The 17,575-nt window shown below is 39.7% G+C and overlaps 1 protein-coding gene across 2 annotated transcripts in view; it reads right to left on the reverse strand.

Annotated features, from left to right (window-relative positions):
• The window catches only part of mtnr1aa (melatonin receptor 1A a), a 37,741-nt gene that overhangs the window by 14,045 nt on the left and 6,121 nt on the right, over positions 1 to 17,575 (reverse strand). Inside the window, exon 2 of one of the 2 annotated variants that reach the window (XM_005469804.4) lies at positions 7,222 to 7,305. The exons of the other annotated variant lie outside the window; for it this stretch is intronic. Within the exon in view, the coding sequence (XP_005469861.1) occupies positions 7,222 to 7,234 (13 nt within the window). The 5' untranslated portion in view covers positions 7,235 to 7,305. The remainder of the gene's footprint in view (positions 1 to 7,221; positions 7,306 to 17,575) is intronic. 2 annotated transcript variants of the gene reach the window in all.

The following is a 17,575-nucleotide window of genomic DNA, read 5'->3' on the forward strand; positions in this document are numbered from 1 at the left end:
AGCCATCATGGTGGCCTGGTGGTTGCCTCGCTGTAACAAGGTCCTGGAAGTCCAACATCCGAATGGTGGATTTCCACCCTTTCTGTGTGGAGGTTGTATGTTTTCCTCGTATCTGCATGGGTTCTCTCCAGCTCTCTTCCTCCCACAGTCCAAAGACATGCAATTTGTGAGGTTAGGTTAATTGGTGAATCTAAATTGCCCATAGGTGTGAAAGTGAGAGCGAATGGTCATCTGTGCTAGCTCTGTGTGAGGCTGGTGATCTGTCCAGGGTGTACCTCACCTCTCACCCTGTGACAGCTGGAATAGACTCCAGCCACTCTGCAAAGAAAATGGATGGATGCAAGATGCTGTAGAAGCAACAAGCGTCTACTTACTAGCAAAGTGAGTTTCTGAGGGCTTCTAAAGCCAATAATTCCTTCTTTGCCTTCCACTTTATGAATCCAAAACATCCATCCATCCACTCTCTTATTCCAGCCATCCAAAATATAGCCAGTAATTTCAAGCTTCCATTTCAGCAAACGCCCTCCCTCTTTTGCACTCTGCAGGTAAAGTTGACTGCATGCAGCCAGTTTACATCACTCTGTATTGCTGAATATAACAATAAGGTGGTGCTTTGTTCTATTTTGATGGGTTAAGATACTGTTTGACAAAAAATGACTGGTTAATAAAGCTTGGATTACAAATGGACTACAAACAGAAACTAGAATGCCACCAAAACTCTTGTCCAGTGCATAGAGTTTCTGCAGGCTACAAAAATGCAGACAAGAGCTGTGCCACATTATACTGTCCACAACAACACCAATAAAACTTTTTGCATGATAAAAAGTGTCTTTCAATATCAGTGATACAGCAACATCATGTATTTATGTTTCCTAGCACACACAATGGTGCTAAATCACCTCTGATTATGACTTAAAACCCATAAAAGGAGCTACATAAATAATGTGGAAGTAGTTAGGCTACAAGAGATCACACCTCCACCAAAGTGCAACACTTTGCAAATTATTCAAGAAAACTGTTATTTTCACTACTTGAGAAAAACACTCCAAAAGTGAAAAAATGACTCACCCAAACATCGCTTGAGCATTTGCTAGTTGGTTCCACATGACAGGAAGAGCAAACAGTGGATGGAAGTCACTGATGCAGTCAGTGGAAAAGCAGAACTGTGAGTAACTGGTTAAAAAAACTCAACCCAGGTACAAGATACTTCATTTTGTGACACCATTGTGAATGTCCCAAAGAGTTACAAGGTTTAATTACTAATAAGGTTAAAGTGTAAAGCAAACATGTTATACTTTTACTTAAAATTTCCAGGGAAAATAGTGCTTTTGAGCTTACATTTGACTTATGCTGTATCACTGTATTGAATATAGTGTTAGTACTATGTCACTATATTACTGGCACCTTGTGGCAATAGCTCGCACTTTGAACTCGGTAGTTGGTCATCAATGAAATTAGAAGACTGCAAAAGAAGAACGTAACATACCCTTCATTTTGTTTAAATGATGCCACCTTTGAGCTGTAATTTTGCAACAACAAAATGTTCAGTGTTGGTTTTTCCATAACATACTAAATATGATTATCACAGATTTCGATTACATGATATAGTCTTGCAGAAGACAGTGATATTGATGCACATTCACATATGCACACACCTCTGCAAACTGCCAGTTGAGCGATTTAAGGCGCTCAATTGGAAAATTCTAAGAACTCGTTAAACTTGTTGGACAATTTCTAAATGAAATCTACCATTCAAACAGTCCGGTGGGTGACTGTTATCATTACAAATCCAAAAAGAAGATTGTTCACTAAAAGGAAAATCATCATCATCAATCCATCTGAAAGGTAATGCAGGGAGTCCTTTTGGATTCAGAGCTACGGTTGAAAATAACCCTGATGAAGATAAAGCTGTTTGCTGACTTTGTAAAAATGCATGCAGCCCACGAGCAACATTTCTAAAAATGAAAAATAAAATATTACAGTCAAGGTTTAAAAAAAAAACAACCTTTTTGCACAACAGACCCAACCAACATGCAACACAGCATTACAACCATCAAAATAAAGACTAGCTGTTATTCAGATGAACAAAGAACACTTTGCCACATATGTGAACACACAACGAAGACAAATTATCTGGCGGAAAGTGATTTTTCAAACTGTTCTCACTTATCCCACCCACATAAAACCTTTTAACCCCCCCTCAGTCATTCCTCAGTATTTCACAGGTGATTTCAGTCTAATAGAGTAGCTGTCTGAAAGGCAGACCGGTGTAGAGCACGGCAGGGGGCTGATGGGTTGACCCAGATAGAGGGAAACAGACATAAAGTTCAACCAGGACACACGGGAAAGATTTGAATACAGTGTAACAGTGGCTGCTGCTTAACTGACCCTGAATCTCTCTCAGACACTCACTCACTCACAGCGAAATCCAAAAACCAGACAAGTGCCCACCTCTCCTAAAAAAAAAAAAATCTGCAGTCTTTCATATGCTCATCACCTGCAACGCAACTGGGAGCAGAAACAGAATGTAATCCATCTATCACTTTCCAGATAAAGCTCTACTTCCTCAAAGTCAACATTTGTTTAAAAAAAAAAGGAGAACAGAAGTCCTGTCACTTATGTAAGGAGTGTACACATCCAGCTCTGCAGACAGAAGGCTACTGTATAGATGAACAGAAGTACTGTCTGCAGATGGTCACATGGAGGGTGCTGAAACATTCGACTCTCCTTCTAAACTCTTCCGAGTCAAGAGGTGATGAAAAGAGCCTCAGGGCTTTAGACTATCAAATGGCAGATAGCTAAAATGAAGAACTGAAGCCTAACGTTCTTATTGTATGTTACATTTGATTCAGTTGTTATCCTCATGGGACCTGACATCTAATTTCAAGGGCGCTGTGAATGGAGAATGTTGAAGCAGAGAATAGCTATAAAGCAATGTATGCATTGATGTTAAAATGCATATACGCAGGTGCGTGTGCTCTTCGAACATGTTGCTATAAATGTGACCACGTGTCACCATCCACGCAGCCAGCACAGGTACAAATGCTGGCAATAGCATTGGCCACTTATCCCAAGCTTAATAGATAGACATAATTCAGCCATTAACGAAAACGAGTAATGCATTATGTTTCTCTGTACAACGTATACTATCACATACAATACCAGCTGACAATGTCAACACAAGGATGCAGTGCCACAAACTAACACAAATTCTTAATAGACATATACACAAGGTTTATTTTAGCTCTGTGTTAAGTACAAACACAAAGCTGGGAAGTTGAAAGTTGAAAACCACCCCATAGAGAAGCAGAAACAGGTGGGGGTAGAAATTTCGGCTACAAGCTCGACTGCTCATCACTGCTTTTGTTGCCTTTTGAAGATTAGACTGGGGGCTCAACTAGGGTCAGCATATAATTAGCTTTAAGATCACTCTGGGTCCTTTGCTGCTAGCTTTGTGTTAGAATGTTGTCTTTGCTAATGTTTGCATCGTGTCGATGATCTGTTACCAGTGCACCTGGGTGCAGTTTGCAGTTTAGCTGAGCTTTTCTTGTCATTTTGTGCAATAAAAATTTAAATAATGTTCATACCCTAACTGCTCAAAAGTTAAAGACTGCTCCACTACTGATTGTAGTGCAAGTGCACATTTTTCTGTCCGGCCATGAAGATCATTGAAGAGCTTTTGTAAGTGACAACAAAGTTGGTACTTTAGTGTGATTACTTTATTTAGTATGATGTGTTATATTACTGTGGGATGCTAAAGTTAATGCAGTTACACTAATATCTTAGTCTATAACATCCTGGGGTCTATTCTAGGTGTAAGAGGTGAGAAGTGGGGAAGAACCTGGACAGATAGGCAGTCTATCACAGGGCCAACACCTAGAGACAATCGTTCATACTCATATTCACACCAATCTTTGGATTTTGGCATGAAGCCGGAGTCTTACCAGAAAATGTAAAGGAAATTTTAAGCAAATTTTGCTTCACAATCAATCTGTCTGTGAGGTAGACCTTGCTTTGGTCTTGACCTGACTTCAGGCCTTTGCAACACTCCTACCAATAGCAAGCTAACTGCTATTTGTATAGCATGCTAGTAGCAAGCTAATTGCTTTTTGTAGGAGAGAATTCTTAAATAGAGGTTTTCCAGACACGTGACAGCTTACCATGTGATATTAATGCAGATGAGATGAACTACTATGAGTAAACAAACAAGTGTATATTCTCCCTCTGAGGAAGTAAAACACTTTCATGGCAAGCATCTTTCTTGTTATGTGGGGAAACTGGGCTGAAGATGGATGTTATCTGTGTTTACTGGTTCTGTGAAGTGCAACCCTGGCACTCCTCTAATGTACCAATGACAGTGTCCTGTCACAATCAATTGGGAAGCTTTAATTAACCAATTCGTATTTTGTACATTACCACAAGCCTAGAAAAAATCATCTTACTTGTAAGAAAAAGTTAGGATGTTATTTTTTTTACTTTGGAATATGGCACATATAATCAGTATTAGAGTTGTTATAAGGTGGGCTTTCTTGTCTAGAGGCAGGTGTAACATCCTTTTAAGAGTTTAGTACTGTTCAGTCCCTTTTATAGAGGGCTACTTGACATAATTTTATATTCAGTTTTGGAGAAATGATGTTATGACTGAACAGGCTCTGATATACATAGTGGAGTTCATTTAACCCTACAAGGAGGAAAAAAAGCTTTAAGAAATGGCTAACATCAGTTAAGACGACTTCACCCTCTGCCTATGCCTTTCGACTTCTGCCTCATAAGTATCTGCAAACACGCCACTTTGTGAAGCAGCTTATACTCCAAAAACTATATGGTGCAACCATAAGAACTGAAAAACTTAAGTGTCAGAAGTCTGCACAAAATCTCTTACCTAGTTACACACACACACACACATACACATGCACACAAGCAATTACAGGGTGCCTTGGATTCCCATTTGCAATTTTCGAGCAGCTTGATCCTGTCAGAAGATTGGATTGATCCCATTTATGTCATTTAGGTCCCTAGAAACCAAGTATTTAATGAGGAGTTACTGCCACCCATTATGAAATGAGCACACTCATCAGGCTTCAAGGTTATTGGGGTCATGCACAACTTCAGGTAAATCCGCATAGTTACTGTTTTAAAGCTTCACAGGGATATAAAAATTCAAAATAAGCTGTAAACAAAATCTCAAATACTGAAAAGATTTACAACTGAGTAGGTGCACTGCCAAGTGTCATACATAAACCAGGGGTTTTAAACAAAGGGAATATTTTTCAGTTGTAGTTTATACTTCAAGGAAACAATTAAGGAAAGTAGAAAAACCTATACTTACATCCAAGGACACACCTTTGTATGAACACTGTAAAATTTGGGAAAGCTGCATACAAAGTAGGAAGCATGACCTGCAGTTGCAGTGAATCACTTTATGTTTCTTATATTATAATTGTAGTAATTCTAACCACTATAATCTTTTTTTCCCTGTGTGATTAAATAAAGTACAGTACGAGTCTGTGGTAAATATTTATGCCTGGGGATGAAGTTATTTTTAGCTCCCTGTTAAATGCATTTTACAGTTGTTGTGAAGGCAGTTTCATACATGGTGGAAGTTCAGAGCTTATCATCCTGAACAGCTGATGTTGGGCTGCGTTTGTGCTTGTGTGTGTTTGTCTCTGCGTGTATGTGCTGTTTGCTCCACTTTCTCACAGCTGCTGCTGAACGATTTCAGGATCTCGTCTCTTGGTAGCCTATTAGAAACCATGAATCTAGTGGGGGGGGGGGTTTAAACCAGTACTTCAAAGGCTGTTTCCACAACCTTGATGCAACCATACAGCACTGACTTGTCTGATGACTTTCATGTTCAGCTTCCCTGATCAATATCAGTAAAGCAAGTCATTTGCAGTTGTGAGCGCACAGAAAACGATCACTCGTGTTAAAAACTTCAGCTCTTACATTTGGTATTTTGACTGTATGAAAGCGCTCACACTGGCTTGTTTGGTGTTTGTGGGAGTTATAAAAAGATGTTTGTTCAGATGCTCAACAAGCTGTAAATGTCAAGGTCAAACTTCAGATAAGTATACAGCTTACTGTGTTTAAACTGAGGCAGTGATACCCTGTTAAAATTAAGGCTCTATGCTCGTCGGTATATAGCAAACATGATGTACTACATGGCAGTGCACTAATGGCACCAGAGTCCAAACTGAGAAACACTACAAGTCTGCAGTTAGTTTAGCTTCTTAGCTCATTATTTTGGTTTATTTTGTCCACTTTTCTAGCAGCTCTTTTCAGCAAAAGGCTCTAACAAGCCCTGTTTGCAGCACCAAAAACATAGCATTTAAAGCCTCAGAGATTCAAAGAAGATTACACTGATTGCTTTCTGTTAACCCATTGCTGAAACTACCTTATAAAAACAGCACTGGATAAAAGGCAAGAAGTTAAAACTGTGAAAAGTGAAAATCCAAAGCACGCACTCCTTGTCTTATGTTATGCCTCCCATCAGGAAGATATGCAGGAAACAAGACTGTATGACAGCTTTAGGTGATGAAATGGTAGCGTAATGAGTTATGTAACTGTCCTACAGCAAAAAAAATCTTTTGTATATTTTGATATATCATGCCTGTTCCCATGGAAAATCGAGGTCAGACCAGAGCTTCAGCATCTGTTGAGCTTTATTATATATGATTAGTTTGTGCAGCAGTTATTTCCATCATTCCAGCTCACCCCAATTGACCTGAAACTGCGTAACGTAATCTCCTTATGCCATTCTTCCTGCATTTTATGAACCCCATCTTTTGACCTTGTTTGCAGACTTGCATACCACGAAGTTTAAAGGCTTTGAAAAGATTAACTATGTTATTGCTACGGTTAATAACTTTTAATAGCCTTAGTAATACTTACTTAATGTAAAAGTTAAGACATATAAAGAGCAGCCAAAAGGTCATCTTCTCAATAATCCCAGTATCAAAAGCCACTGTCTTTTTTTAAAGTCACTATTATTTTTTCATATTCAAGTGTCCCACAACCTTTTGTCCTGTTCAGCCTTTCCCATCATACTTAGCAATGTCTGTGTGTGGGTCTATGTGTGTAAACAATCGCAGGAGCATATGCACACAGAAACTGTATCTGTGTGTGGAAGGATGCTGTGCGAACCAACAGTAAATACATAAGAAAAATAAGCATTGTGTTTAAACACACAGAGCAGCTGGGAGACAAACATCAATCACTCACCCATGCTTGTCATCTAAACCCTCTCTCATCCAGTCTGTGTGTTTCACACACACACAATTATTCAGCCACAATGACATCAACAAGCTGGTGATAGAAAGACACAAACACAATTAGTACCATCAGAACACATCATTCCTTTAAAATAGTTGAAAAAAAATGGCCCTATTGCTTTTGACTATAAATAAGCAAATGAATAATATAATCTCTCAATTATTTTTTCAAGAAAGGAAATAATTATTTAGTCTATAAGGTTAAAATGGTTTAAAAAAGTTATTAAACTCTGAATTATTTGGTTTTTACAGTGTTTACAGCTGCACCATTCACTGTCTTTTATGGGAACAACTGCTAAGATAATGTGTAATGTAAAAGCATTTGAGTGGAAAGAGAAATCCACCAAGAGTCATCACATGATTCTGCAGTTCCCTTGAGCCTCCTTGTTGTAGCATCATTCAGCTTACAGTTATAGAGAGCTGAAAAAGAGCAAACATCGTACTTACATCAGCTTGAAACACTGCATAACATCTAGTTTTGCAGTCCCTAAGTGGGTAAAATATTTATTTTAAAAAATGCATGCATGTAAATATATGTATGCAGTCGTAACATATGTATGTTGACTACACAACATTTCAGCCCCTCAATAATGAACACGTGCAGATCAGACCTCAGTGAGTGAGAAATCTATGCATAGACACAGATGTTTAATTCCTAATGTTCACCTCAACTTTCAGGACTACAGTTTGAACCACATCAGCAAAATTATACGTGGAATTAATCAACAAAGATAATAAATGAATGATCAGTTACTCATTTAGGATCTGATGCTACTGCGTTCGACGCTGAGCACAGGACAACTAACTCCTGCACGTGAAAGCTGATTAGAAAAGATGAGGAAAACTGAGTCTAATATTCTGCTTTTACAACAATTTGATGGACAACTCTCTAAATATCTTTTCAACCCTCAGCGGCAAAGCAGCTCATCATCATCTCTGGCAACATTATCACCCTGCCTTTATTGATGTATTACGCATCTCAAGTTTGTGTAACTTTCCCATCAGAGAAGAAAAGTATGTGCCACAATCCATATGGCAAAAATCTCTTTTCCATCAAATGTAGTTTTTTAAACATTTCCTAAATGTTTAAAACCAGGAATAATTTCATGGTCCATTGTTAAGTCGTCCACACGTTCAAATTCAAACATGAATTCAACACGAGAGAGCTGAGCTGAGACAAAACTCTAATTAGATTAGATGTTGGGTTTGTTTTATATCGTTTAGTCTAAATATACATTTCACTTCTTATAAAACAAAAAGAATCATCATTTATTTTTATGTTCCACAGTTCAAACAATGAATCTGTTATTAAGACAAGAATCTACCTCTGCTTCCCTTCAGTGTGGTATCACTGTATGAATTATTTGTCGGTCTCCAGTAACTGGCACAAAGTGCATGCTCAGAGGGAAGTCCTTTGAGGAATGACTTTCACAGAGTGCCACGAGATGACTCATATTGTGATTTACTGCCATATAAAAGCAACAAAATAAAGTTGCTTAACAAATACAAAGGATTGCAAATTTTGTTGTTTACTATAAGGTTGTGAACTCTTAATTTCAGCTCAGTGTGAGAGTATCTCCTCCTCTGCTCTCTGTCTCAGTGCTGAATAGTTAATACTGCATGTGTGGCGCATAAGACTAATCTACAATCAATTAAAAAGAATGAATCTGTTATGCCAGCTACAGTGATACAAGACTATAGTTCCACAGTGTTTCTTTAGTCCAGTCTCAAGAGATGGCTGCCACTCCCTGAGCCTGGAGCTTTCTTCCTGTTAAAAGAGAGTTTTTCCTTCCCACTGCCAACAAGTGATTGCTCATAGGGTGTCGTCTTAATTGTTAGGGTTTTCTCTGTGTTGTTGCAAGCTCTCTACCTTCCAATATATACCTTATATTTCTCACAATAATCAAGAGACAAACTACTCCTGAATAATGTGAAAAAAAAGATGTTAGTTCTTGCAAGTCCACTATGACTTAACAAAGTCATAGTCAGATAAATAGTAAGATAAATTTTATCATCTTTGGTTTTTGGGTCTGGTCTGTTGCTAGGCTGCCTTCCAGTGACACATGGCAAAAAACCAAACAAACAAACAAACAAAAAAAAAAACTCAAAACAACTGGCTGCTGTATAAAGCAGCGGTCCCCAACCTTTTTTGTGCCACAGACCGTTTTAATGTCAGACAATACTTTCACAAACCGGCCTTTAAGGTGTCGCGGATAAATACAACAAAATAAAATGATACGATCGAGACAAAAACGGTGGTATTTTGTAAATATAATAATAAACGTGTAGCTTTATTAGCAGCGTCCTCCTGAAATGCACCAACAACGTTGAGAGTAACATCCTCCTCTCTGTCTCTTAATGCTCTCTGGTCGCTATGGTAACGCGTAAATGTTTCTTTCAAAAAAAGACACAACTACAACACGGGAAAAGACAAGGTTAACGATAAAAACCCTGAAAACTATAAATTTTACACCTGAGCCTGAACTCTCGCGGCCCGGTACCAAACGACTCACGGACCGGTCCGTGGCCCGGGGTTTGGGGACCGCTGGTATAAAGTCAAGAAACTAACAACCTAACAGACAAGTGATCTTTGAATCTCAATTCACTGGGTGTCCGGAAATAGGATTTTGGACTGGATATTGCTTTTTGCCTGCCGCATGCTTAAGTGAGACATTGTTTTCCAACACAATTATCTCTGGGACCGTGTTTCTGCTTCTCCTGTTTTGAAGTCTCCCCCACAAGTGAACCAAAATCCCTCATTTCGCACAGGCCTTGACAGAGGAGCCGATAACACTCAGAGCTAAACGATTCTCAGGAACAAGACAACTTGGCGCTAGCTCTAAATGGAACCAAATTCTCAAATCACAACCTTAATGACCTCATCATTACCATGCTCTCGTTGTGCACAGCTATAGTAGCAGCAAAAACACCATCCTCTCATTAGCGCTTAGTCCAGATAAACAGGGTGATCCTGGCTGCACAGTATAATGGGAGGACCACAGGTTAATCTCCATAACTGTCCGAATGTCATTCGTTATTAACACCTAAACACAAACAGAGAAAATCAAATCTGTAATACACTTTCTACGTGCCATATTTGCGTGGCCACTGAGCCTCCTCTCTACCTTCCTCGTCTCCTTCAGCTGTAATTGGTGAACAGCTTCCACAGCAAAAGTAAACTTTCTAATCTGGCACTGAATTGCTTCTACATGAAATTACAACTCATAAGATATTATGTTGACTGCAAAGCCAGCAAATACCCCCTTAATAAACATAACCCGCTATTATATCGCACACATCTATTTGCATTCTCAATTTCATTGCTGCGCAACGTTTTCCATAAAATGTATTAGATTATTTCTTCATACCTCAACATGCCATATGAGTTCATTCTCATATTCCCAGAGAAAGTGAGGTTTAGATTGGGTCACCGAGCACTAGCAGTGTGAACATCCAACTTCCTACTGCGTAATTCCCTATTGCTTTTGGACAACACCCAAAGTACGCTGGAATGAACCCAAGCAATGTGTGAACATGTCTGAAAGTGTGACAAAATACACTAATTTAGATAATAATCACAGAGAGCATGTTTATGGGTCATTAAAGGAAAGCATACTGTGACCAAGAAATCTCACACACTAAGCTCCTGCTCATTAGAGGGAAGCGGACGACTCAACTAATTACTCTGTGAACGTGACGGGCCACAAAGAATGTGTCATAATCTGTCTCTTGAGAATTAGCGTCCACCTCTGCTATAATTATCAGAACAGGGCCATTTCAAAATCACTCGTAATTCTGTAGGCAAAACAAGGTATAGGTGTCACTGAGATGGATTCAAGTCCTCCGTGTCAGTTATATAAAGAGAATAGAGAAACTAAGTTCAACTCTGGTTTCATTACAAAGGTCCATTATAGTGCTAGAGATCTAAAAACAGTAATATTCATTGGTGAATATAATTAATTAAATCCCTTGAGTGGGTGCTTACTCAGACAATGACAGCAATGGTATTTGGATAGCAAAATATGATTACGCAACCTCAAGTATTAAATAAGTGGATCATTGAGCTAACAGAGCATGTGTTTCTGGTAACCTTAACGGATATATGAACAGACAGTCTCAGCTTATGCTCATATATAGTTAGGTCCATAAGACTTTGGAAGAGGACATATATTTAAAACCCATGAACACTGCCGAATATTGTTTCCTGCCTTGAGATGTTTTGCAAGGCCATTACTTGCAGCCAATTTCAGTCGCTGCTTGTTTTTGAGTCTTTCTCCCTTCAGTTTATTGTTCAGTAACTGAAAAGCATGATCTGTTGACCTAAAATCAGGTGACTGACTTCCTCATTGCAGAATATCTCTTTTCCTTGCCTTGAGAAACTCTTGGGTTGCTTTTGCAGTTTGCTTTGGGTCATTATCCTTTTGCACCGTCTGATCGGTTTTGCAGCGTTTGGCTGAATCTGAGCAGAGAGTATCACCCTGCACACTGCACAATTCGCCCTGGTGTTTCTATCAGCAGTCACATCACACCTGTGACCTGGGACAGCCATGCATTCCCCGTGCCATAACATTGCCTCACCATGTTTGACAGATAATGTGACATGCTTTGTATGATGAGCTGTTCCTTACTTTCACCAAAGTTTTCTGGAAAAATCTAACTTTCTTGTTTTTATAACCAATGGTTTGCACCTTGTTGTAAGCAGTCTGTATTTACTTGACTGTAGACTTTGACAGCAGTAATCCTACCTCCGAGTGTTCTTGGAGGTAAGATGTTGCGAAGTTATTTTCCTTGACGATGGAAGTAAGTCAGTCATCGTGCACTTCAGTTGTCACTTCTGACCCTAACCACTTCTATGGTCTTTCATGCATTTTGGTGTTGCTGAGCTGGTCAGTATATTTATTTTTTTAAGACTGTACTAGATTGTTGTTTGGCAACTCCTAATTTTTTTTGCTGTCTCTCTGGTAGGTTAACGTTGGTTTTTCAGCCAAATTATGGCCTCCTTCAGTTTTTCCTTCCTTCGTGTTTTCCGGACCTTATATTGAGAGTTCCAGTGACAAGCTTCAACACTCAGAATCAACTCCCAGTCTTTTATGAGCTTCATTTGTCATGAAATAACAAGGGAACAGGACTCACTCTGCAATTAAACTGCTTGTCATTCAGTTGCCTAATTCCTCCTGAGCCTCTGAAACTGGGCAACGATGTATAAAATGGCTGTAATTGCTGAAGAGTTGATGCACGACTTTTGTTAAACCACTTCATTTAAAACTGAAAGTCAGAAACTCAAGCACATCTTGACTGTTTGATTTAAACTCCGCTGTGGTGGTGTACAGAAGCAAAAGTACAAAGGTTATGTCACTGTGCAAAAACCTATGGAGCTAACAGTACGTTTGACCATGCGCTACATGATGGCTGACAGGTCATGACAAACTGCAGCAAAGAAATCCAAATGCCAAAGAACTTGCATTACATTTTCAAAGTCTTCTATCTCTATGTACGTTAATGTGTAAAAAAAAAAACAAGAGTGAACTAAACCAAACAAACTGGTTTAAAACAGAACAAAGTGGTTTCATATGCTCAATACAGCTGGGGCGATCTGCTGAGTTGGGTTATGAATCTCTGTGGCTATTTTTCCACTTTTTACACACAGTCATTTGACCCATTATTAAGATAATGATCAGCAGGGAGTCAAAAATGATGGTTTCTCAGTCTAAATACCAATACTGATGTTGAAAAATGGAGTGATTAAAATCATTAAGCTCTTTATGCTGGTATCTCTAAATATTTATGTTGTCGATAACTGATATTACACATGAGCAGGGCCATCGATACACTGGTGCATTACTACAGCTTTAATAACTTCATTTATGAGATTCCTGTAAGTTTATAGCATCCAGTATCCGATGGGCTGTGAGCTTCGAGGGACTTTACTGTGACCTACATCTATATAAGTCACATCTCATTCTTTGTTTTGTTTTTTTAGGATTGAGAAAGAGTCCCTTTCTTGGAAACATTAATACTGCTACTATGTTTGTGTCTGTCAGGCAAAAGCAAATGTTCTCAGAGTGCTTCTGAGAACATTCGGGATGACTCTCCTCTTCTTCAGAATAAAAAAGAACAAACGGCTGTCTTCATGAATGTCTTAGAAAACACAGATTCCAGCAGTCATAAAAGCGACTCTGTTCCTGTGTGGCTTACAAGAAAATCTTCTTGAACTGTCTTCCAAGTAGCACACACTTTCCGCCAGTTTCTACGTGCTCTGTAAATAGTGGCACTTCTACTTTAAAATTAAGTGAAAATATCAAACCGAAGACCCGTTTTTTTTTTGGTTTTTTTTTCTATTTTAGACGAGGCTTTGTTTGAATGGTGTTACTAATTTAATCTGACAGCATGCACCCGCTAACCTCAGGATTATTTTTAGAAACTAACTCTGTCACTTCTTTGTTTTGTTGTTACTAAAATTATATATATATATATGTGTGTGTGTGTGTGTGTGTGTGTTCACTGCTGAACGCTTTATCTGCACTGTGCATGCAAGAAGATGCTATCATCTGAGTGATAAACCAGGCTGCTGAACCAGGACACTGTGGTCTGATACATCTGAATGGGACAGTGTTCACAGGGCTGCATCAAATGGCATTCATGTGTCTGCCATAATAATCATCATAACATGTCATTCAAGTGAATCACTCAGTCTCTGTTGGCTCAGAGAGACTGATGAGGCTTTTTGATTGAGCTGTTTTGCTTGTTACTCCAGTGGGTAAACTGCGCCCTTAATGATAAAAGGGAGAGAGACGAGAGAGCGGCAATACGGATGATAATGGGGTCAGTTTCTGCATTTGTCCTTTTTTTTTAAACATTTTATGCGAGGAAAGCTGAGCTTGCAGATTTCTTCTTTTTTTTTCTGTTTTAATGGTCATACAGTCTGACGCATTCACAGCTGGAAGCTGCTGAGTTCAACCACAGTCCTCCACTGTCGTCCACTGACTAGTAACGTTCGACCAAGTGTTTCATTCAAGGGCACCTTGAGCACAGATAAGAGTGCCTCTCGCGTCCCTGTTCCGCCTCTTCTGATTCTCTCAGCTGGGATTCAAACTGGCACCCTTCCTGATACCAGCTTGCATCTCTAACCTGCTGGACCTCAAATGTGTGTGCGTAATCAAACAGTTAACGCTCTACTGTAGGCACTCTACAGTATGGCATGTGTTATGCAGAGTTCCCGTTGGATGAGCATTAGATTTTACTTCTTTCTCACTGCCCCGAGCTTCCCATGTGTGTCATGCTGGGCTTCTATCAAGCAGAGAGACGTTTTTCACTGTATAATATTGTAAATGATTAAAAATAGCACAGGGAAGCATGGAAAGAGGGAGAGAGGGAAAGCTGGAACAGTGAATGGTGGGTAGAGTGGATGACTGAAAATAAGCTCTCTTCTATATGTATTTATAGACTCATTATTTGTTCCTTTTGAAGCTAAAACGTGCTTTCCCCTGTGAGTATATGCATACAGAACGCGACAGAGGAGATCACACACCGGACGCCCATTTTTTGTTAAATTCGACCGCGTCAATAACAACATTGGCCATTACATAATCTGGTATCTGCAGGGTTTGTGTGATAACCGTCTTGTTGCCTGACTGGCTTGATGCAAAGTGCTATTGGCAGAATTCCTCTACAGGTACGGGGTCTGACAACATAGCGTCCTTAGAGAACGGTGGGGGTGTTGGATCAAAGTGATGCAAACAGACAGGGTGTCATGGAATATGAAGCCTGGAAGGTGAAATTTAAGTGAAAAGAAAAAAAATGAGTGTACTGTGCGTGTTTGAGGGTGAGTACGCTCGGGAGGAGGAGGAGGAGGAGGTGGTGGCGGTGGAGTACAAAGACAGTGATGGGAGACTCAGATGAGACTCAGGCACAAAAACCTGGTGAGGAGAATGTGAAATGCTGTGCAGAATGTAAACCAGTAAAGAGAGAAAAAAACCCACAGCTTTCTTAAAGAAAAAAATAAGGGGGTGGGGGAATGCAAATGCATTTCTTGTATATTCTTGTATATTCAGAATGGATTTCTCCTGGCAGGGCTCGTGCAGTCAGGCAATCCAGGACATATTAGAAAATCATGAAATCGTGCAGATGCTGGCCCCAGTAAAGAGCAGACTAAGTCATATGAGTGCTTGCTGGGTCAAGTTTTCTTTCTCAGAGCCTGGAAGGAGGCTTAAGCCCAGCAGGACAATGTGGCACCTACTAAGACTGAAATAATCCAGTCACACTGAAACAAAAAAAAAAGAGAGTCACAGAACAATTTTCCCATGATTGTTGCTAATAATGTTAGGAGAGCATTAACCAACCCACACCAGCAGCAAACTAACATAAACCTCCTTCTCTTTCACTGTGCGTCCGGTTTGTGCAAAAGCCTCCTCGTCATTAACTCTACCATCATGCACTGTTGAACCCCTCTCTCTCTCACTCACTCACCCTCGTCTAACAACGAAAAGCTGCGGCAAACAAGCCAGACAAGGTTGGCAACACAAACAATGATAGCATCATCCCCCACAATCCCAGCACCGGAACCAGAGCCCATGCACATATCTGCTGCCTAATTAGATCTGCGTGTGATCTAATGTTTGAGTTTAAATCCTTATGAGAGGCGCAAAAGCTCTCTGGTGGGAAATCTGTACAAAGTAGATCTGCTTAATTAGTGAAAAACATATAAAGTATTTTACATGTTTCAGGACACGTGGGAGGATTAAAAGGAGCAGTCAGCGCTGAAGTTATCAAGTGCAAAGCAGCCCCAGGGCGCGCTGGCAGGCGCTCCTTTATTTCCGTGTCTTGGCCGACAGGAGGGACATTAACTAATCTATACCTGTGAGTTAAGTGCCTCGTGAGTAAAAGGAGCAGATCTTTATCCTCTCCCACTCGATGTTCACTTATTCAGCTTGGGAAAACTATAAATTAACTGCAAAGTCGCGGCCTCCCCTCCGTTACGTGTCTCCGGTTTATCTGTGTTTTTTACCTGCTGAAACTTTCCGCCGTAGCGTGCCGTGCCGATGCTTATCACAGCCATCATCACAGAAACTAACAAACCCAGCAAGCAGCTCTGGCTTCTACACCATCGGCCAATTATCAGCCAAATATGGGCCTGAACTAAACAGGCAGTATTAGCATTAGTTCATGGTTTTCTTCAAATGATAACGATCTGTGGGATGAATACTCGGGACGGTATTAAATTCAGGACAAGTGTTTAATTTAATATGAGCAGCATGGAGGATGTGAATGACTAACATGTTTATTTTCATAGGATATAATCTGATTACATCTTGGCAAAAGACATAAAATACCTCTTATGTCAAGGACTTGGGAGCACACGTAGTCTCTGATCTTTCAAGTTATTATGGCTCTTTTAATAACTAAAACTATGAAGCCCACTTGACCTCTGCTTTGCTCTTCAAAGAGCATGAAATCCCTGACAGATTAAAGTGAAACTTCAGAGATTCCCTCCATGCATGTTTGGGATTTAAAGTACATTTTCATGAAAATCACACACTTTTAATGGTAAGCATACTGAATGTTCAGCAATTGTGTTTAGTGGTTACCCACCTTACTGTTCAGGTAAGTAATCACTACCCTGTAGGTAAGTAGTCACTAAACAAGAAGCGATGTGGTAGTTTACTGCTTGTGTGGTTTAGTTTGTTTTTCCATCTATCCAGCAGCAATGCTTTTTAATTTTATCTTGATGATCAGCCACCCTGTTTAGTGTTCTTACAGAGCAGTAATAAGTTACACTAATGCTATTACAAGCACAATATCCTAAGGCAACTACTTCACATTAAAAGCTTTCATCTGACACCACATAAACCAGCAGTACAACTTTCTGGTGAGATAATCTTTAGTCTTTTCATTAGAAGGAATGTGAACTAAAAACTTTTACTACTGAAACAAGGAGTTCACAGTACTTTGCTTTGTACTTTGTACTCAAAATGAAAATGTTTCCTATTTGAACCTACAGTTTCTATGATAAAACATTAGATGATGAGTTAGCAGGAAGCAAAACAATGTGTGGACCCAGCAGCATATGAATGGCTTAACTTCCAAGCCACAGTTGAATGTTTTCCTAGATCCTGTCCCTCAGTGACTGTGTAAGCCAAAAGGGGCTGAGCAGGGTTTGCAAAGAGGCAGCCTTGTCATCAGAGGTGGGAACACATGATACAGGCACCCGATATCGATAGTCTACTGCTGCTGGGAGTGGATGCATTATGCAGTGTGGCTGTACAATGCCTGGACTCTTTTCAGGTACATCTTTTCAGTTTTTTTAA

Source organism: Oreochromis niloticus, linkage group LG6 (assembly GCF_001858045.2).
Source record: "Oreochromis niloticus isolate F11D_XX linkage group LG6, O_niloticus_UMD_NMBU, whole genome shotgun sequence".
In the NCBI taxonomy this organism is placed as follows: domain Eukaryota; kingdom Metazoa; phylum Chordata; class Actinopteri; order Cichliformes; family Cichlidae; genus Oreochromis; species Oreochromis niloticus.